The sequence below is a fragment of the Triturus cristatus genome, chromosome 12 (assembly GCF_964204655.1).
Source record: "Triturus cristatus chromosome 12, aTriCri1.1, whole genome shotgun sequence".
Taxonomy (NCBI): Eukaryota; Metazoa; Chordata; class Amphibia; order Caudata; family Salamandridae; genus Triturus; species Triturus cristatus.
In genome coordinates this window covers 664,704,842-664,728,460 of record NC_140595.1, presented here as the reverse complement: position 1 = coordinate 664,728,460, position 23,619 = coordinate 664,704,842, and the positions used below count along the sequence as shown (strand labels likewise).

At 42.7% G+C, this 23,619-nt stretch overlaps 1 protein-coding gene across 2 annotated transcripts in view; it reads left to right on the top strand.

The window, feature by feature from the left end:
• The window catches only part of LOC146780066 (meckelin-like), a 400,358-nt gene that overhangs the window by 5,072 nt on the left and 371,667 nt on the right, over positions 1-23,619 (top strand). For both annotated transcript variants that reach the window (XM_085637891.1, XM_085637890.1), the window contains exon 2: positions 20,022-20,098. In XM_085637891.1, coding sequence (XP_085494017.1) covers positions 20,022-20,098 — 77 coding nt within the window. The remainder of the gene's footprint in view (positions 1-20,021; positions 20,099-23,619) is intronic.

The window sequence follows — 23,619 nt, the reverse complement described above, 5'->3', positions numbered from 1 at the left end:
CTAGCGAAAGGAGGCGGGTGGGGGGAGGTAGCTACTATAATGCGCCAGAAAGTGGGTGGGGAATAGTTTTATTTCTGTAAACTAACGGATGAGGGAGCCTAAAAAATGCTTCTTTGGTACACTGCTACCAGTATGCCAGAGTTTGCATAATTACAGCTCCCAACTTGCACCATAAATTGCAATTACTGCTTTCAGCACACGCCGCAGTGGAACTACAGCTCCCAAAGTGCACCTTTAAGGCGTGGGAATAATGAAAAATCCACAGCATGCACAGGGGGAGAGGTGTCGTTTCACCCAGGGCTCTAAGTGGGATGAAAAATTTGGGGGTCTCACAAAGGGACGTGGCCAATATAAATAAGGGTGTGGCTTAAAAACACGTAAGCTAAAAATCTGTGCTTAGCATTGTTTGCCGCCCGACTTGTATTTTGCTGTTTCTGTCATTGCATCCAGATATAGGATACAACATGTAACATCATCCCTACAACAAGTCACGACTATTGGCTTTGTCAATGGTTGTTAGTTGCATAAGATAAATAAGCAGCAACTATAGCTTGTATATCATATTGAACAAGCATTGGCATAGCCAATAGGTCTTGCCTTTGGGACCTTATAAGTGTTTAGTTAACCAGCACAATATCCTTGGTGCAACATCAACTGTTGCATGGCTAAACACTTATAAGGTCCCAAAGGCGAGACCTATTGGCTATGCCAATGCTTGTTGTTTTACTTGTGGCTAACATCGTGCGAGCTTTCTGAGAAAGAGAATGATGCTAGTGTGTAAATGCAAAAAGAAACACAAATCAGTGCTTTTCTTACATGCAGTTTTATATAGCATGAAATAGGCCCAGAGGCATTGAAGCTTTTTATGTGAGCACCAGATAGCATTACAGAGGGGCATATTTTTTTTGGGGTAGTACATGTAGATTAAGTGATTTGCCCAGAATCGCAGTATGTCGAGCTGATGCTGGGACTTGAGGTTGGTTTCCCAGTTTCGGCATCAACTAAGGCCACAACCTGTCCCTGTTGACTGTAGCAATTATTATCTGGCAGACAAATGTGATTTACGTCTGCTGCTTGCATGGAGTGGAGGAGGACAAAATTAAACCGAGTCTCTCTCTTACTGGTTCTCACCAACCCCCACCACCCGATGCTCCAGTTCACTTCCAATCTGCAGTCACCTGAAAAGTAGGTGCTAATGGTTTCCCATCAGCAGCTCCTTGCAGACTCTGCAACACCCAGAGAGAGCCAGGCACACCTCATGCTATGACAGTTGCAGAGCACCCCATTGTCATTCTGCCTCTGACGCTAAGCCGCTGGCCGGACTTCACGTGCATGGGGTCATGTTTAAGGCTGTTACAACAGCCTTTCACGCCACCAGGGGTGGAGTCCTTAATGGAAAAAAGTCCCACCAACTGGCCTAAGGAAGAGTCTCATCAGCCGATGCTCGATTGCCCGCCTTGCCAATCCAAGGCTGGATTGCGCCTGATTCATAGTCGCAGACCTCTCCTGAAAAGAGCAACAATGCAGAGCATTCTCCGTTCAATGCTGAAAAAGTGGTTCATTCACAGCGTATGTGTCTTGAGTGCTCCCTCAAACCATGCCCCTTACTGTGCCACACAGATTTGTGGCGGCTGGTGAAAATTGAAAGTGGTGAGCATTAAAGTTTGGTATGAATTTTATGTAGTGAGTGATGCGGGCAAGCTTAATGGATAAACATGTTTCAAGTTTCTTTATTTTTGCATAGTTAACTAAAACCATTGCAATATTAACACTTAAAAGAATAAAAAGAAATTAAACAGACAATCAATATGAATCTATCCACCTTTGCTGCCTTTTTGGTTGTTGTAATTATAAAAGAAAAGAAAAAATCTTCGGCTGAAACCTGTTAAAACCCAAAGGTAGAAAATTCTTTACAGTTTAAAATCAGAATTAATTGTTATTAATGAATGGCATTAGCTCGCTGGATACTGTAAGGTGCAGTCTCAGGTTTTTTTGCTCCAGTCATTCTTGCCCATTTGTCAAATTGTATTGAGTATGTTGTACAAATTATCTTGACTTTTTGCAAGGATTAACCCTGTGCTGCTGGGAGTCTATCCTTAGGCCTCTTCCCTTCTGCTGGACAGCCTGCGGTAACAAAGCTTTGTAGAGCATTTTTTGGTATTTAGGGCATTTTTTGTTCAACCAACATAAGGAATTTTACCAATCTTCAGTTCAGTTGGATATTTTCAGGGTTTAAGCAGGCCAGCACTGCTTGCCTCTTGGTGCGGATGCCTTTCTGTTTGAGAGGTTCTTTTAGAAGTTGTTGCCGTACTTGGTGCAGTTCCCTGCATAAGCAAATTAGGTGTAAAATGTCGCCATTCTTGATGTTACACAGCCTGCAAGTGTCTTGTGCTGTTGTCCTCCGCCATGGTGGAAGGTGCTGAGCACACAGAAAGATCCCCTGTCTGTGCCTTAAAAAGTTCATTTTTATGGCCTTAGGATAACCCTAATTAAAGAATGTTTGTGGGGCAATGTGATTTGTAGGAGTTAAGGGTCATCCAGGCATGGACATACATGGGGTCTAGGCTGGATCCTTCTCCAGAAGAAAAAAAGATCTGCACATCTTCAACCTCCTAGCTTCCTTCTTCTTCAGGACCCTCTTTTCCCCCCTCCCCGAATGCACTTCCTTGCATCTCCCTCACTTCACAAAGTACAAACGTACACTGCACTCGCTCACATTTAGGCAATTTATTTTACTTTTGCCCTGTAAATATTTTGCCATCTGTGGCCCCCCTTCACACACATTTTCACAAAATTGCAATTACAACTGGAATACATGACCATTGTTCTGAGTGCTCTGCAGAGGCCAACCCACTGACAGGCACTTTGCTTTGGCTTCAGGGTTAGCGTCAGAGCTCTCAATCAAAGCCCCTCATAAACACCTGCCCAGCTCAAAGTATGCATGAAAATAAATACAGAAAGAAACACAACATGATTAAATAGCTAACTCAGAGGGAGGCACGGTTAAGTAAAACTTGAAATAAGAGAGGAACTAAATTGTGACATGCATTGCCCTAATGTTTTTAACACTCATAGTTCATAAATCAATCCATGTTATCAGCATTAATGTTGTTAGGGGCATGAAGATTGGGCCAGTTTTAATGTCCTACAGCACATATCTCGTCTTTGCCCTTGACTTGGATATTTGTATCAACTTCTCAAGGGAACAAGAACACTGGCCTGCCCGTCTTTTGCATCCATTTCACAGGGGAACAAATGCTGCATCTCCACTTCTAACTGGAGCCAGTGACATGCAGCCAGGGCCTGGGGTGTCACAGTGGGGGAGGTTAGCTTGCCTAGGGGTCTCAGAACAAAATGCATAATAGAAGATTAGTATTCTAACACTTACCGTTACCAAGAACAAGTCACCAGATCACACATGTTTGCATCCACTCCTATGTGTGACGAATGGGAAAGGGTGGAATCTATGCCTGTGAATGACGGACGGCTGCTCTCACGCCAGGAGGGAGACTCCAATGTCCCAAACCCTGAAACTGACAGCATCACTGGCCTGTAGAGAATACTGCCATAGACTACATTTATAAGATTCATTATGAAGGGCTTTAGAACAGTAAGCCCTGCTTTGTGCGCCACAATTCAGAAAGTTGATTTACTGCCTGGCTTCCGTCTCCTGATTCAGGGCAAGGCAGGGCGACCAGCCTGGGACAAACAGCCCAGACTTAAATACATGGATTTGTTTAGTGATATGATTGTATCTCTAAATAAATCAATCTATGTAATATTTGTACAGGAATGTGAAGAAAATAATTTCAGGAGGGCTCAGCCCCAGAGCCCTAATAGAGAATCTGCCCCCCACTCCACCTACCTGTAACTGTTTCCCTTCCTCACTAACGTTTAACCAGCCCCACCTCCGCGATAAATGTGCGGCTCACGTCTTTTACAATCTTTTAAAACTTACCAGCCCCCTTACCTCCCCTACTCTCTACCCTGTCTTTTTTTCCCCTGCCATAATCTTTCAATCATCGTTATTCATTACCACCAAGGGTGTAACTTGTTCAGTAAGACTGGAGGGATACGAGTCTCCGATTTCCCAACAGTCACGATGGAATATAATGTCAAAATGCATTATCTTCGTAAACAACAAGAGAGAGAGAGGGTGAGGAATTGGAGCCACTCTTGGACCCCCTGATAAACAGTACAAAACAACAGAAGAGTGGAGCCAAAAAACAATGGCGAGCCAGCAAGAAGAATCACTCTTATTTTCTAAAAAAAGAACCCTCACTCACCATCCTAGTTGGTGACATGCTTCATCATTGGGTTCCCACCAGAGAGACCGAGTGTCTCTCTGGTGTGCTTCAATGCCTGATTACAGCGGAGCAGGTTTTTTGATTGTGATGGTGCAAATCATGATAGTGTGGAAATTAAAATTGCCTTTGTCAATCCAAAACTTTATTGGTGGAATGGTAAGGCAAGGTTAAAACACTAAAGGTGAGGTGGATGTAGGACTGGGTAAATTGACCAGTCACATCGCTATTTGGTGATTGAAAAGTGGTCTACATGTTTCAGCCTCTAAAGTGCCAGTAGCGAGGCTTTCTTCAGGACCCAATGACATGGCGGTATGTACTCGCTAAGGTGCACCCTGACCTGTAGCATCAATAAGACCGCATATCTTACGGTTGCTGTACCACCTTCAGAATTCCTGAAAGTGACGTTACTCTGAAAAACAAAGCACATATAGAGACAAATTTGCCAACAGACAGGTTATATATAATCAAACCTGTGAGGGTATCCCACGCATTATGTAAGCCCAGTCGCTCTCCATCTGCTACTTTTCTTGCGAATTCTTAATTCTGATGCCACTAACCACACGACAAAGTATGTTTATTTTAATGGTCAAGTTCACTTTGTCATTATTGCACTAATTAGCATCACTACATCGGCATAGTTTGCTGTTCTTTCTGGATGTAGCCAGGATATATGTGTTCCAAATAATTACTCGCACATACAGTTAAGCACAAGGCACCATAGGATACAAACTACCATTTATAGTTGTATATCGAAGGGCACACCATTGTAGCATGAAGATTGTCACTTACACTACAATTTGTCAAAGTGTTGATTATATGTAACCTGTCTGTTGGCAAATTTGTCTCTATATGTGCTTTGTTTTCCAGAGTAACGTCACTTTCAGGAATTCTGAAGGTGGTACAGTAACCGCAAGTTATGCGGTCTCATCGATGCCACAGGTCGGGGTGCACCTTAGCGAGTGTATAGCGCCGTGGCATTGGGTCCTGAAGAAAGCCTCGCTACTGGCACTTTAGAGGCTGAAACATGTAGACCACTTTTCAATCACCATATAGCGATGTCACTGGTCAATTTACCCAGTCCTACATCCACCTCACCTTTAGTGTTTTAACCTTGCCATACCACTCCACCAATAAAGTTTTGGATTGGTAAAAGCAATTTTAGTTCCCACACTATCACGATTTGCATAATCACAATCTAAAAACCCGCTTCGCTATAATCAGGCATTGAAGCACACCAGAGAGGCACTCGGCCGCTCTGGTGGGAACCCAATGATGAAGCATGTCACCAACTAGGTAGCTGAGTGAGGGTTCTTTTTAGAAAATAAAAGTGACTCTTCTTGCTGGCTCGCCATTGTTCTTGGCTCCACTCTTCTTTTTTACTATTAAAATACATTATCTGACTTACAGGGCACATGAGAGGTGTTAAAGGGGCAGCAGAAAGGGAGACAAATGCAAATTGGTAGCGGTGTTAAGAGAGAAATGACAATATTTTGTAAAATAACTAGTATTTTTGAAGACTTTCAAAGCAGAGAGGGAGAGAGTGTGTGCGTTTCTGTAAAAATTCCTTGTGAAATCCGACAGATACTTCACCATGCCCGACTGAAAGCACTTTTACCCAACTATTTTCCAGAAAATATATTCTTTAGGGGATATAACACCTCAAATACCCCTCTTGAAGCTACGCCCATGACTACCACTCTTCTATTTCCTATCTTACTTTCTCCTTGCACTCAGTTTTTACTTTCCACAGCCCCTCCCTCTTTTGCCCCTATCACTCACCTAGTTTTATTTACTGTTCTCTGCTAATGGTTGATAAGCAACCTCTTTTAAAGTTGTTTTTCCTGCCTAAAGTTTTTCTTGCAGTCAGTTGTTTTTCCTCCAGCAGCGAGGAACATGTTGGAATGGATAGGCAGATGCTTAACAAGGGAAAAATAAAACTGCAAGTCTAAGCATGCTTAGTGATGTTAGCCGAAACAAACAGGACTTGCTAGAAGTCCCTCTCAAGAAATGGAGTCATCAGGAACCTTGTAAAAGAGTGATGTATAGGGTCGGGGGCCTTCTTTGAGGATGATTGACCAAAATTCAAAGAGTATCAGAAGTGACAGCTAATGCCATTTGACCCCATTACATCACACAGGAAGTAACCTCATTTGACCCATTTTGCCTTACCTGGAAGTGATTCCTTGTGGCCTTTGACCCTGGTTATATCACAGTTAGTACAGTTAAAAAACGTAAAATTTGTCCAAAATTTAAATATAACATTTATACTTTTATCATATCATTCCATGTCTCTTGCTTTCATCATCTCTATTTCTCAGAGTTGTGCCTTACGAGCTCTCTCACCTTCACAGCTGCAGTTCTCTTATTGCCCTCCTTCTTCCTCTTTCTGTAATTGCCACCTTTTCATCTTATAAGCATACTTTAGCAATTTTTCTATATCACCCTATGATTATCTCTCCTTTCTCCCACTTTACATATTAATCATGCCTCTGTAATTCTGTTATAATGCTTGGAATTCTGTAATCCCTGTATAAACGGTAGTCACTCATTTCTTTATAATCCGCCACTTGTGACGCACTAAGTAGCCAATTACAAAGAAAAGGCATCAGAACTCGAATTTTGTACGGTTACTCCAATAGAGTTCTGATGCTGCCAGAGCCAGCAGCCAAGGTGAAAGTCAAGTCAGGTCATGTCATAGACCATAATTAGAGCAGCTGTTTAAAGCAACAAATGCAACCTTGCTTTTCTTCCTTCAGCCTTATTTTAATAGCTTACAATGAAAAACCAAGAGAATATGTTTATTTTTTGCACTACTTAGAGAAAAGCTAGAATCTTTCTGCATATTTCCACACGTTCCGAGCTACTGCAGCTTTCTTTTTATCTTTTTTAAAATTACTTGTATTGGACTGTTTCTAATATCTTTTTGCAAAACATATCTAACAGGTTTTTATGTGTTTAATTTTGCACTAGAGCTTGATTCTTATTCTTCATGTTTGCAAAAATGCTCACTCTTTTTTATGAGAGAGCTACGCACCAAGGTTTTAAGTGGTTTGCGGGAAAGGTGATGGTGTGACCATGTTTTATTTTGGATAAAGTATCCCCTGGTGTGCATGATAAGGATATTGCAAGTCACCTTTCAGTTCCAAAACCATATAAAGGAACTTGACCTTTGGCCTTGTTCCTCTATATGTTTATGGAACTCCTTGGTGACTTGCAATGTCCTTATAATGTAAATTAGGGTGTACTTTATCCCTTATATATCCAACTCCGTCTTATTTTCACTGCTCTTTCACATGTTCCCACCTGCTGCCACCTCTCGTTTTCTCACTCTCATTATTAATGCCTTTCCCAAAACATCCACCTTTCATTCTCTCAGATCTGCATCTGACACTGCTTCTTTAAACCCCCTTCACTCTTATTTGGTCTAGACTTTTCCTCTTTCCTCCAAATTCATCTTTCATTCTCTCACATTTATCTCTACATGTCCTATGTTCAGATACATATTTCCTAAATTACCTCCCAAATGTTCCTTTTATTTTCACCTCCTTCCCCATTTCACTTAGAACACCAAGTCTTGAGTTCTTGCAGCCTAATCTCATACAATCTTTACCTGCATCTTTGACAACTAATTAGCAAAATCCCTTTAGTTCCTCCAACTCTTTAATCTTCTCACTTCTGTATATCCCATACCATTCCAGCTACTGCACATCTACCTCAAACATCCCCTGACATCTATCTTCCAGACTTTATCTTCGGTCGGACCACTTCTTCAATAATTTCCCTCTAACATCCACCTTTATTAGTTTTCATCTCTCTCACTCTTGTTCCCATTTCTTTCCTCACTACTCTCTCCATTTATTTCAATGCCTCACTCCTGACCTTGCATCATTCGGTCATTCCTTTTGCCACATCCTCACTCAGGCTACTACATCCTGGTTCATCTTCTTACTACACCCTACTTGCACTGGATAGCTCAATACCTTTTCTTTCTGCTGGCTTCTCTATCTTAAATTCAATTTCTTGCCTTCACTCTCATTTCTTTCATGCTCTTTCTCCCATGTTTCCACCATGCACATAGCCTATTCCATGCTCCTGTCTTTCCATAGGCCCTTGCTCTGACAGGTAATTTAACTCAAAGAAATGAAAAGCTTACAGGCTCCACAGAAGGCCCTGTGGTCTGGGAACAAAGGTCAGCCAGCATGCCTCTCCAACTAGGGGACACTCTGCTGTAGATAGAAGGGTACACTCCATGTACCCAGAACACCCCACAGGCAACCACAGATTCAGACAATCATGATGAATGTCACCCGATCCCAGAAATTAGTGATACACAGGGCATGGTTAAATCCAGTCGGATTAGAATTATTGCGCAATCCAAGATTATGACTGGATGCTCTCAGGAATGAGGAGTAATCAGGGAAATCACGAGTATCACACCAAATGGATGTCACAATTCCTCATTTTCCCCAAAGTTTCAACTAGTCATTTTGGCTGTTTTCAGTGGCTGAAGTGTCTCGGTGAAATGCACCAGGTCTATGGATTTACTACCGATGTTGTACTACTGACTAGACTGGTCATGGCTGTTACTGGCCCTATCACAATTACCATAGGACTTACAATGAGGGCACTTTTCTTGCTGGAACTTCTTTTCTTCTCCAGGCACCAGGCCAGCCCTGTGTGGCCTCAGCAGCAGCAGAGAAAGTGAAGCAATGATTCTGATTTACAGTCTTGAAATGCACTGTCCATGCAAGTGGATATTGTCCCCCCACCCATTACTCTACACCTTGCATGTAAGTACATGCCCTGCAACATAGGGGCCAGTCTAGCCCTCCCAGTCTCCTTCGACAACAAAAGGAGGGGGAAAGCCCATATAATGCTCTAGAGCCTAGGCTACCCAACTAGAAAACAACAGCTAAAGGAAAAGCTCTAGCAAGAGAAATCAATGCAATTCCCAAATAAAGTCAACTTATTATTTGTCGCCTTAATGATGCAAAAAGACACTCTTAAGAATTAAATCACTACTTGTTCTGATACTCTGTGTGAGATTTATCAAAGAGGCATGCTGTGCTGCAGTAAAGAAAATCACTGGCAACAAAGGATTATAAAACATGCTTTACAAAAAGGGGAAACGGAGAAACAACTGATCGACAAATTTACAGAGCATGTCTAGTTTTTTTTATTTAGGGTTAATGATTTTTTGGGCAAAAACACAGGTTTTATTAAAAAGCTGTAGTGTTCAAGTAGACAGTATATCTGCGATGACAGACAACAAACCCTTATTAATGGTGACCCAATAACCGTCTCCAGGTAAAATTGCCTAATTACAATAGACCTGTCAATGAAGTAAAGAACTGAATTGTGTAAAACTGTCATCGGTCTATCAAAATATTTTAAATTCTGTGTTTGCTTTTCCTGTCAGACAATAATCCAGGAAGATATAGGTTGACGCGTTTCGGCATTATCCTTTGTGGCCTTTTCAGGACTTTGCAAAACGAATGTTACCCAAGCCTTACAGTAGAAAAAAATCAATCAATTGAATGCTCCAACTCAAATACAAACAAAAGGCTGGTGTGTGCTGTCTTGACCTATTGTGTCCATCTGCTGCTAGTCTCTGGTGAGCTGTAGAAGTGATCAGTAAGAATGCTTTACTCACTTTCTCTCAGTTCTGTCATTACTGTTTGCGGACCTGGGTACAAGAAATGCTGCTCCAAATCAGTGTTGTGGGCATTATTAGCCAACAGAAGTCCTGGTTTATAGGATGGGATTTCCAGATGCAAGGAAACAGGGGTGTGCTGCAGCTGAGAAGTGACAGGAGACTATTGGCTGTCTCAGAGGCCATAAGAATACCTCCCATTTGGGTGGACACATTCTTTTAATTCCCCCTTGCATTTGAAAAAATAATCCTTGCAGGCTTTTCATAAAGATGCCACAGGTTTAAAAATATGAATGTGTGAATTCCTCATCCTCACAACTTCTCACTCACACTCTTTGCAATGAAGTGTCACTCACAGACCACAATTATGATTTGAGCATAGCAGAATTCCAGTGTGGAATTCAACATGCTGGAACAACTGGATCGATTTTCCCAGTTGGAGAATCCAGCCACTAACATTGCATTAGGAGAGGGCTGCATTGCAGCCTAGAGCAGTTTCCCAGCCCCTGCCTGATCCTCAGGAAAAGCATGGAAGTGCATGTAATGCTCTCCTCACAGCTAACATAGTCTCTTCCCACCCCCCATTCTCCTCTGTTTAGCACAGAAGCCCCTTTACATATTGATCACCTGCTCAGAGCAGTGCATCTTAAAGCCCTCTTATTAGGGAATAGAGTGCAAATTCCAATTAGTAATTCGTGGTCCACACAATTATTCCTCACTCTGAGGGGTTTTGTTAATAATCCCACCATACTGGCAGGATGTTACCGTACTGTACCAGTAATTATAGGTGTGGAATTTGTACCACATCAGTACAGTGCAACTTAGATTTGGGGCTAAATTGTCACAAATAAGTCATTGAAATGTCACATGTATGCTCAGTGAAAATGTCCTAAATAATCAAACAGACCAACTTTACAGCTATGTCATGGTGAAGGAGTAACATAAACACATTGCTGTAGATGCAAAAAGTAGAATAAAATGAAATACCTTTCTGTGACTGCAGTGCTGTGATGGCCGGCAGGTTGCAAAAATGCTTCATACTGAAACTGTTGTTGGTGCAGATCACATAACATAGGAACAGATAGGGCCCAACAGCACTGGAAAGTAGAACAGATCAGTCCACAAACACACAAAAAATCTAGAGCCTGCAGGGAAAGCATACTTGTGATTGGGGTAGCCTGGGCTCTGCAAGGCCTGTAAGTGTGTGGCTCTGTGACACCTTAGCTGTTCAGACAAGTTGAAAAACGATAAAGTTTTAATTGTGTCCAGTGAGTGTACCCTTTAAAAGCTGCTGCTATAAAGAGGCAAAATTGAAATGCCCGGTCCCTTTGTTCAGCTTGTATGACATTACAACGCATGCCTTTACCATGCTTGCCTTTTCCACACAGCCTTTACCACGCAGATGCCTTCACAACATATGTGAAGTTATGCTGGGCCTCTGTTTGGCATGGATGAGCTGGGCCAAGGCACCGATCTTCAGAGGGGCATAAGGTGCTGTCTGTTCTAAGGTCATACAGACAGCAGCGTTCCTCTCACCTGGCTCCATTGCAAAAAAACCCCAAAGGTTACAGGCTCAGATTTCACTCGTTCAAAACCATAGAAATTCAGCAGTTATAGTTACCAAAACTAACTATAACGTATGCCCCCTCAATTCAGTGCTTTTGACCTCGCACATGACATCACTCTTGATATGGTCAGTGATATCACTGATGACAGCTCAAATGTCCTCACTGATGACATCATCCCCTAAGTGTTTGGTAAATGTTTCTGAGACTTAAGGATACATAATAAGCTACAGCATAAGTTAAATTACTATTATTAGTATTGTTTCTATACTAGTAATCAGTCATACTATTTCTAACATATCTCATGTGAGTGGCTGTATGACTGTCTGTGTCAGTGTGTGAGTGGATGTCTGAGTGGCTGTATGGATTTGTTAGTGTGTATGTGAGCAGCTGTATGGGTGAGTGAGTGGCTGTGTGAGCCACTATCTGAGATTGAGTGGGTGTGTGAGTTACTGTATGGGTGAGTGAGCAGGTTTGAGTGGCTGTATTGGAGAATGAATGTGTGTGTTAATGGCTGTAAGGATGTGTGAATGGGTATGTAAGTAGTTATGTGGGTGTGTGAGTGGGTGTACGAGTGAGTGGCTGTGTCAGTGGCTGTATGGGTAAGTGAGTGGGTGACTAGCTGTATTCTAGAGCGAGTAGCAGTATGAGTGGCTATGTGGTTATCTGTATTGGTGAATGAGTGGCTGTTTCTGTTTCTGTATGGGTGATTGAATGGGTGTGCGAGTGGCTGTAAGGATGAACGAGTGGGTGTGTGTCTTCATGACCTGATGTGTGAGTGGCTGTATTGGTGAGTGAGTGAGTGAGTGAGTGGGTATAGGGGTGGCTATATGAGTAAGTGAATGTGGGAGTGGTTCTATGGATGAGTAATTGGTTGTGTGAGTACTGGTATGGGTCTGTGAATGGGTATGTGAGGGGTTGCGTGACAGTGGGAACAGGTGTATGAGAGGTTCTAGGGCGGTGTGAGTGGGTGTCTGAGGGGTTCTGTGGATGATGTCATCAGTGATGTCATTTGCAATGTCACTGACCATGTCATGAGTGATGTAATATTTGAGGTCATAGGTAGTGCATTGCTGGGGCATAGGTTATAGTTAACTCAAGTAACTATAACTGCTGATTTTCTATGGCTTTGTATGAGTGAAATCTGAGCCTAACTATAACCTCCCTGGGCTTTTGGTTTTTTAGTGAATTTATACGTCTAAAAAAAAATTATATTTCCTAACTATAACTGCCCTATATCGTTTGGTTTTTTTAAATGACTTTCAAAGGTTTTTTAACTTCTATTTCCCATCTATAACATCCCTGTAACCTTTGTTTTTTATATGAATTTCTAATGTTTTAAAAAAAATTATATTTCTTAACTATAACGTCCCTGTAGCCTTTGGTTTTTTAATTGAAATTCTAAGGTTTTTAAAATGTATTTCCTAACTGTAACCTGTAACCTTTTAGGGTGAGTTTGTGACTGAATGCATGAGTGTCTCAGTGGGTGTGTGAGTGAGTTTCTCAGTGTGTGTGTGTGTGTGTGTGTCTGAGTGGGCCTGGAAGTGGCTGCATAAGTGTCTCACTGGGTGAGTAAATGCATGTGTGTCTGAATTGATCTATGCGTGGGTGCATGAGTATCTGAGTGGGTTTGTGAGTGGATGTGAGAGTGTCTCAGTGTGTTTGCAAGTGCCTCCATGTGTTTGTATGTCAGTCTGTGAGTAAATGCATGAGTGTCTAAATGGGTCTGTGAGTGTGTGTGTATTTACTGGGAGTATGAGTGGGTGTGTGAGTGCATCTTTGAGTTAGTTTCTGACCTTCATTCTGCCTATTTCTGCGCTTCTCTGACCTTTATTGTACCTCTTTCTGCTAATTTCTTTCCTTTATCTTGCCTATTTCCACTTGCTGCTGACCTTTATTCTGCCTATTTCTGCTCATTTCGGACCCTTATTCTGCCTCTTTCTGACCTTTATTTTCCCTATTCCTCCTCTTCCCCGGGACTGCAATGGGATCTTTAAGGCCCCAGAAGGCTCCCGACTCTTGCAGGAGCCGGCATTGCTCCTGCAAGCAGGGAGCTGCTTGAAACAGCAGCTCCCTGCTTGCTGGAACAATGTGCTCATCTGTTTCACTGCACGTATTGTTGTGTGCAGGGAAACAGATGATCAGTCCACTTTCTGTAAGCCAGAGCAGTTTGACAGCTCTAGCTTTCAGAAAGTGGAGTTATGTTTGCTTGGTAAGAGCTGTCAGCTCCCGGGAGAGTGGCTGTCCCCTTGCATTAATTTAGCTAATAAAAGGTAAGCAAGGGAGGAAAGAGGGATATGTGACTGCCTCTTTCTGATTTCTGATCCCTGTGCTTTAAAGGGCCATTAAAGATCACGGCAGTAGTGCAGATGAAATTAACATTATATTTTAAATGCACATAGTCACTTTATTTTGCCAGCAATGTTGCACTACAAACTATACTGCAACTAAAGTGTTTTGATGGTATTTGACCTCAATGTAATGCACAATACTACTGTGAAGAAAAAGATAGAATATTCTATTCGAAGTGAATGCTAGTTAATGTATGCTTTAAGGACTACTAGGATACATCACAGCCTGTATTTAAATGATGTGGTCACTTTACTCAGTAACCTTGTACACCTGTGAACAAGGCTCACAAGGAGAGCTGAAACACATCAGAATAAACAGAGGATAAGCATGTTGCCATTTCTACTTTTGGAATAAATCACATGGAACCTTGAAATTTGGCTTCAAAGTTTCTTTTGTGATAAAACATTTTCGCCCATTCATCTTCATATATTACAGAATACTGCTCAAATAGCTTGTGCATCTGCACACGCTTTCGTTTTGATCATTTAAATCAACTGCAAATAAAGGAGCAGATAAAGAAGGCAAACACTATCCCATGCCGCCCTTTAATATCTGCCATCTGTGTGAGAGCAATAAATCACAGAGTCCGTGCTCGTTCACTTTCCAGCTTATTGATTGTTCAAAAATCAAATGTCTCACTCAAAATTATATATCCAAATGGGGTGACATAATTCATGGTAATGTCTCCAGCTATTTGATACGGCAAAATATCACAGCATCCACATCCCCACTGTTCGGCCGATGCATTCACGGTGCCCTGCTCCTAACCCTGGATGGGTATGCCCAGATGTGGGTCCCTTGCTCGCTGTGCCACTGGATTCAATCTTGCCTGGCTGATGAGGGGTGTTACCCCGAAAACGGTCCCAGGATGCTTGGTTCCGGTTCAGGGAGGATCCGGCTTGGCAGTTCAGGCTTGACTGTTCCAATGAAGAGCAGGGTCAAGACTGATTTGCATGTGGCTGGGTCTAAACTGGGGTGGCGTAGTGAGCAAAAGAATGATGGATTTAACCTAGATCTCTTGACTATGGGTGAATGCTTGATTCATTCAGCATTTCATCTATCATTTGCTGCTGCAGCACTGCTCCTTACATTGGCAGAAATTCCAAGCGTGGGTAAAGCACATACACAGAAGGCCTTTAGATCAGATATGAAATCAATTTCCACGTCTGCACTCCTTGTGGCACTTCAAGAAGAATCATTTTTCTCTGATTCCTCTCCTGACTAGATTCTATTGTTTGAACTATCTTGCTGGACAAAGTTTATTACTCTGCTGGAGGATCAAAGGCATCCCCACACAAAAGGCTGGGGCATTTGTCAGTAATTATGCTTATTCCTGGGAGAGGAAAGAGCGGGGATGGAATCTTTAAGTGCTAATTACTTGGCAAGGGTAAAATGCCATAAATACAAGGAAGGTTAGCCAGACCTTTAAAGCCAGTCACAGAAGGTGATGCTATCTGAGGTTTCAGAGGGAAGGGTCCAGTAACTCTGGCAGTTAGGGGCGATGATCAGGCTCTCAGATAACGTCTTTGAACAGACCACTTGGATGCACCATCTGCAATTTCAAAATGCTGTGTAGGAGGGTTGGAGCAGAGATGGTGTACCACCCTAGTATTGGGCAGAAGGGCCTACCTTCTAGAAGTTTCCACTGCCACTTAAAAATGCATGTTAAAGGGATAGACTTATAAGAACAGTCGGGACCTGGACAAAGCAGTGACAGAAGAAGGCCCAGCTGGAAGAGAGAAGACACCTGACTCCTACTGCAAAGATGGAATGAAGGACTTCTGATTTTAGTTGCCATCCAAGGACTAGGATGTGTTTCTCAGGGGGAGTGACACTGCCCCCCCTCCACACCCTTTGAGAACAGTAGTGGGATGTGTCTGCTGGTAGTGATTTAGGAAGGCTCTCTTTAATCTTCCTGGGGCTGATCCTGCATGAGTGTGACATACAGAGGGAGGGTGGGCCTCTGGCTTCCTCTGACTCAAGTGCCCTGCAAGTGGCAAAAAGAGGCTTTGGAACCTGGCGGATGCAGGCAGGGAGGGCAGTCTACTTTGGGTTCTTAGGGTTGCTGCTGAGAGAAACCCCTGATGACGCCGGATTCTTATCTACCTTACCATCACCAAGAATCCTCTCAGGTCGACAGGATCTTTTTATCTGCTAAATAGTGTAGAGGGGAGGCAATCAAATTTTAACACATAAGCAATAATTTACTTTATTCTCTGAAAGGTCCACTGACTCCGAATCGCAATTTTGGGAATTTATTACAACCAAGAATAACTGCACATCCAAACACCTCAGTACAAGGTGAAGAAAATAAATGGGCACTAATACAAAATAAATCCTACGCAGGAGTCTCATCCGACTCAGAATAAGAAGAAGAATTAATTCCAGTAGCATCAGAAATGTGATAATTACTCCAGTCTCTATATTTGAAGTCATTAGCCTAAAAAGAAAATCAGTTAGTCTATCCCTACTCTATTTCTAAGGTGACATTCCTACTTAGCGTTTTCCCTCCCAGGCAAGAGAGTAAAAAGGTGTCAGAAGTGAAGACTTCCTTAAAAGTGCATTCACTTAGTCAGAGCTCGCTCTAAGATGCTCCTCCTAGCTTCCCATCTAAGCCTCAATTGCTCAACCCACGGGGCACTGTCCCTTAATACAAAATCCCAAAAACAAAGAACACGCCCTCCGGCACACCTCTTCAGCCAGGTCTTCTTCCAGTACTTTTCCATTGAAACTTGTATCCCCTCCAGCGACGGTTATCTTGACCTTGGGTCCCAGGCACCTGCTATGCCGAAAGTATCATCCTTAAATTCCGGTGTACTCCCATATTGGCTTCTCGTACCATTCTAACTCCTAAAACAAAGGCCTAGTCTCTCTAACGAGCTAAGTGTCCTTGCACCTGCAACAGAAACATGAGAACTAGAAACTTTCCACTTCTTCAAGATTTTCTAACATCCTGAAAACCAAAGCCTTACCAAGGGAAATCATTTTCGGCCTACAGTACTTAGCTAACATAAGAAATGAACAGGCCTTTCTCTTTAAACGTATATGCGATCAGGCCTCTACAATTTTTAAACCTACTCTTCTAAAATCACATTATAAGCGTTAACTTCGTTGCACTTTATATATGAAAAAGCAATTTACATGTGCAGACTTTAATATGGTGCACATTTAAACCTAATGCACTGCATTACATGGAAACCAATCATTATGCGTTAACTAAAATACATTTGCAGTGAACTATGACATTGCTCTTCATGAAAAGCATGGTTACATGTCTGATCATACTATTATAAGCAGATTTGAGTAATACATTTCTAAGCCACACCTTAATACAATTTCGATTAATATGTGGGTGCAGACTAACGGTGAATATGATGCACCCCTACAATTTTCTGAATAACGTGGCGCTCTATCACCCCAGCCAGGTATCCAGACAGACAGAAGACAGATCTTGTGTGAGGAGGGAGAGCAGTACAAATCATTCTCCTAAAAAAATGCAAAAACTAAGAGGCCAGGAGGCCTGAAAAAAACATTCCTGGTGGCTGAAGCATGCCACTAGGAGCCAAAGACCAAATTCTCTGTCAAAAACATCCCAACAGATCCAGAGAAATGGGAGCAAAGATTAGTCCCCTCGGAGGATCGGGCATGCATGGCACCCATCTGTATACTCCATGAAATGTCCCCAGAGCCTCCCATCTCCGTAGGGGCACAAGCAGCACAAAAATGGCCATGTGAATCCAGGGTTGGACTGGGAACCCAAAGCAGCCCTGGCAATTTTGTCAGCCGTCTGGGGTTGGAGCGAGGGGGTACTGTACAAGCGAGCATGAAGCAATGCTGCTTAACAAACCTGGCCGCCAGCACTGCTGCTTTTGTTACTGGGATCCGATATTGCAGCATTGCTGCAAACCTGGCTCCTTGTAACAAAACTGGCTCCCACCCTTCCAGCCTACCGGCCAAATGCCCAATGTCCGCTATGGACAGTCCGGCCCTGTGGGTGCCGAGGACCGATGTAAGACAAAGCCAAACAATGTCTAAAGCGCGACCACGCTCCCAACTCAATGCCCTGAGTAAAGAGCAGAACCCTGTGACATTTTACCCCCCCGGTACAGGGAGTCCCAGGCCAAACATGAGGGCCCCGTGAGGTGAGTGCTTTGACACTCTCCAGTAGAAGCTTGAGAGCCAAGGGAGCTGTGTTCCATCTCTAACGGGAGAAGGAAAATCACCAGCTTTCACACTGGCAACCAAACAGTGTTAGCTGTCCGGAGCCGTCTCTATGGGGTTTGCAGGCTAGGCTCCAGCGTGTCAGATTTTCAGGCCAGGTATTGGGTGAGCCATCAGGAAAAAAAAAAAATTAAAAGAAATACATTTTGGTGTGGCACAAGTTGTGGCTTGGAAAAACACACTGCCTGTAAGCAAAGGTGCGCTCCAGAATTTTTTGGAGTTACCTTATTTTCAACTTTAGCATGCAATGCCCAGAAGGGCAGGGGCACTACAGCACCAGTTCAATGTGTTAGGGGGGAACCCAGGAGCACTGGTGCGCATGTCTTTTTTGGCCTGCCGTCTTGCGACGGCCAGCCTCACCTGTGTATTTAAAACCTCTCGAACCCAGCTCTCTTAAAACAGCTAAGTTAGAGAAAGCCAAAGCCTTTTGAGTGCTGTGGAGCGCCGAGTGAGGCTGCTTCCACCATTCCTAGCACTGCTCTCATTCTGGTGAGAGCAACACTAGGATTGATGAAGGGAATTTGTAGCCTGTCTGCCTGCCTCAAGGAGAGAAGGCCATCGATGAGGATGAGGACGTTGCATCGCGTTCGCAGGTAAGTTGTTTTAATTTTTTTTTACATTTCAATGTGTCACTCGCCCTACCACCCTCTGGACATGCCAACCGCCACTATTTGATTACCTCACCTGAGAAAGTCAAGTGCTACAAAGGGATACTTGGTTTCAAGTAAAGCGAGATCAGTCTTACTTGTGAAGGACCCTCATCCTGTGAAGCTAATAACACAATTTCTTACAACAACACATACTCAAACCAATAAATAATATTACATTCATAGTTATCTCTTTCAAAGTGGTAAATGTAACATGATATGTAATCTCATCTGCAAGATTATTTACACCATTTGCAATTGCATCTGCTGCATTAAGGTTGAGTTCATGATTATTGTATTTTGTGCGCACGTTATGGTTTGCGTGGCACTTGTGCGAGTTATGGATTGTGGTCCGAAAAAAAACTTTGGGAATATCAGTGATTTTTTTTTGTTTTAGTTTGTGACAATAACTACTCTTAAATTGTGTTCTTTTTAATTTGTATTGTATGTAGGGTGTGTGTGGTGCACACATGCATACAGGTGTAGAGAGAACTGCCCACTATTGAACTTTAAATTAGTCATTCAAATCACACCTCCTATATTGGACATTGGCTTTTGGTCAGCAGCACTGCTTAGAGATCTGCAATTTCATTGCTGGTATTCATCATCCTTCCACATTACAAGCACAACTGTTACTCACCCCAAAGGTGATGAATAGAGCCCACTTAACCTTAAACACATTTTAATATTTTTTCCAACGATAGCAATGGCATTTTAACTATTTTAACTACAGCTACTACAGTGTTAAGGGTTTGTGTTTGCACAAATATGCCCACTTGTGTAAAATGCATAGGGTTACCATCCTTATTGTCCATAAGGCATTAGAGAACTACACACCCACTCAGGGAAATGAAAAGTACAAAGAACTGTAGGCCACATGTAACAAAATATATCTATTTTAATGTTATTTGGTTTATAAAGGCTAAGTTTTATATTTGTATCATTTGTAAAAAAAATACAACATGAACTTTAGCTCCATGGGCACAAAGAGGCATAAAAGCTCTAATGCTAAAAGGGGTACACTTATTTACAAGACTTCGGTTTTATATGTGTACTCCATGAAATTGTGGGGAAATATTGCAACTGTTTATAGTCTGCATCTTTAGAATAGCTTAAACCGGGGGTCGCAGCAGGAATATTTAGCTCGATTTTGTCCACATTTTTATACACACACACATAGTATATACGCAGGACGAATTGTCAGATTTTGTAATTCTGGACTGTAAGATATGACTGAATAATGTGTAAATCAATATTTCTTTTGTCCTTTTTTTAGGTCTAAAATGCACCTGTGCGTCTGGCTACAGAGAAGTAGACCTGGGCTCTCCATTGGTGACGTGTACATCCTGTGCTGTAAGTAATATGTAATATGCAGTGGTGGTCCATGGGAGTGGAGGAGGGGCGGGCGGTTGAAAATCTAAAAACAAACACGTACCTTTTCCAACAACCGTGTCTCTCTTCCGCTTCTCCGCTCTTCCTGACTCCAGTCCGGAAGAAGCTGCAGGAAGCACCCGGCACACAGGCTACCCTGAGCCAAACACAACACTGCAATGCAGCGTTGTGATTGGTCTGAGCGCTGTGGATCGGCAGTCAGATCGGGAAAGAGAGCCTGTTCATATATCCCACCAGGCTGTCTGTTACAGCCTGGTGGGGAATATGCAAAGTGTACATGACTGCTTGGCTGGCCGAAACGGCCGGCCAAGCAGTCATGCACACTTAGTGTCCACAGCCCATTCCTCCTCCCACCCTGAACCACCAGCTACCCCACCCCGCCCTAACCCAGTCCACAACAACCAAATATGAAACGATAATAACCATGTTATCATTGTTTTTCCCCCTTTTCACTTCTTTAAGAGCAGTGGGGCAACGCACCTCCGCCTTAGCAGAGGAGCCACCACTCGTGATATAGGAAAGCCCATCATAACTGTAATTAGCCCGGTCTCTAATTCTTGTATTGTATATGGCTTTTATTGCAAGCCATTCATGGGAATAGTGAATTCCAGCCCAGCCAGATATTCAGGGCCCGATTCACAAAAAGACATATGACTCGTAAAGTTAGGAATGCGGAATCTTCACACTCGTGGCAGAATCTTCACTCTTTGGGTAAAATCTCTGCACTGCAGTGCTCAGTACAGAGATTCCGCACTCGTAACTTTGAGTCGTAAGTCCCTTTGTGAATCGGGCCCTCAGTTTTTTTGCATCACAAAAATGAATAACAAATGTTGGTTTTGCTGTGGTGTGTCACTAAGGGAAGCTCTCACTTGTCAAGTCGTCTCCTGCCTGGCATGGTCTCCGAAGTGAAGTAAATGTTAAAGGATGGTCTACCTTGGCTTTGACTGCCCTCTCAGGTCAGTCTGAGGGAGACTGGGGATGCATGCGATCTGTGCAGTAATGCAAGGGAGTTGGAATTACAGCCTTTGAAGGAAAGCATTTTCAATTTCTTCACAGCCACTGCCAGAATGGTGCCAGGTATCTGTTTGAACATGAAGGGTGAGATTTACTAAGGTTTTGCGGCATGTTTGTGTCACAAAAGTGATGCAAAATGGCGCAAAATCTTTTTTCCTAATTAACTTTCCAGCATTAAACTTGGTTAGCGCTGGAAATAACATAAAAGTAATGCGAAGCAGCGCATTGAGCTGCTTCGCATTCTTTTGCGCCGTGGGGGCGTGCCAAGGGTGGTGCATGGCCATGCAACCACCCAAGCTTTCTCACGCTAAACCCAATTTACTAAAAACAGTAGATTGGATTTAGCGTGAGAAAACTTCGCCTTCTTAAACCAGGTGCAAGGAAGGAGAAATGCTTTAACTTCTCCTTCCTTTTCCCACTTTGCCTGCGTGCTGCACTGTGCAGCACGCATACAAAGTGGAAAACGCTTTCCCTTGTGTCTAGAATAGTATTTTGTACAGGAAGGGTACCCTTCCTGTACAAAACCTATGCTAGTCTCACACACACACACCCTAGCGCTATGGCGCAAAGGTGTGTGAGTGGTGCACGGCAGCTGTAATCCGCACCGGCGCAAGGGAAAAGTGAGGAGAGAGAGCCATACCTTTGAAGATATGGAGCTCTCCTGCTGCCTCCCTGTCGCACAACGCAGCGCAGCCTCGCGGTAGGCTGCATTGCGTTGCAGGAAGATTTGTTAAATCTCCTCCTGAGAGTAGAGAAAATGGTCGGTGTAGGGGGGAATAGGGAGGTAGGACCATAAAAGAACAGGGTGCTTGACATTTTCATTTGTATTTGGATGTGGGAATAGAGGGTTCTGATGACCTTATGCAATCAGTCTTAACCCCATCCAAAAATGGAAAGTCCACTCAAAACTACACAAGCACAAGCAATCCTAGAAAAGAGTTGGCCTTACTGCACCTCATCTGTTAGTTATAGCTTAGATCTCCATGGCATTCTGGGTTCCAGTACCCACACTCTGCGACAGCAAGCAGATCACAGAAAAAGACAAAACAGGTGGATACTATGCTTTATTCTCTGTGCTCATTCCAGTTGTGCAGTTGCTCACCATGCCACCACAAAGAGGGACCTGTGTCCTTTCCAGCGATACAGCAACTGATGTTCAGGTCCAGTTCACATTTTGATCCTTAACCTGGGAAAATACTTTGGTCAAACAAGTAAAACCACAGTCATTTCAGCAGCTTTTACAGATAGTGGCGTCGAGATGAATATCCTCAGGGTATAGCCTTGGGCTGGTGTCTATGCAGTAGATTATACCAAATGCAATTAATTCAGAATGCAAAAATATTAATTGGCTCCACAGTTAATCTACAAAATCGCATTTTACAGTTTTCCAACTTACTCTGTTACCTTAATATCCAATTCAGTTTGATCTGTTGTAAGAGAAACCTATCCAATTCTAGCCTAAGAACTCTTTAAATTGTTACATAGTTACAGACGGGGTGTGTGAGTAAATGTAATCGGGGCAAGGGTACACTGAAGCCATGATAGATTTATTTGTGAGTGGAATGTAAACATGGTAAGTACTTCAATAGCACCCTCGAGATTGGTGCCTCGCGATGCTACTGGTGATGGGCTGTTTCTGCTGAATTCACAAACGCAGAGCATTTCCTAACACATAGTTTCAACAGAAGCAGAGGATGGCTAGCAATATCTCTGCCTTCAGGCAAAAGGACCATGAGTCTCCCTGAGTCAATTTGGAGGTCTTGTGCAGCGGTAGTAAAAGCGACAGAAGGACTTAACATTATCTTGTCTACACTGCATTGTTTAACCTTAACTTAGTCAACTTCATATCCTCATTTGCCTCTGCTATCTCATCATCTGTAACTCCTACTGAAATATCAAGTTAGGTGAAGTAAATAATCAGTTTAGATTTAGAGTGCGAGTTTTTGTTAGAAGAAAGGCATGGGTAAGTTTGAAGATACAGGACAGATTTAAGGTTTGAGTGAAGGCAAGGGATGTTTTAGCAAGGGAAAAGTACAGGTTTATTGGTTAGAATTAAGGCAGTGGTAAAGGACATGCTAAGGATAGGTACAATATAAGGAAAAGGTATCCCCCAGTTACTTCGAGGTCCAAGAGGAGGGGGAAAGAAAAAGCAGTATAGACACAACCTCGTATCTGACCTATCGTCATTTTCACAGTGGCAATCACTCTCAAAGATGACATTTCCCCATAAACAAACAATTCATCACATATAATTATTTCTTTTGGATTTTTTTTTTTTATCACAATTTATTTATTATGCATATCAAGATTACCTTTTCTCAATGTTTGTGTTCATATAATCATAGAAACATTATTAGACATCAATTAAACATTTTGTGATAAAATAGGACATTGATTTGAAGAGAACCCCTAAGCAAGGCCATCAAATCTACATCCACAGCTCTCATTCCCATCAAACATACTCTCAA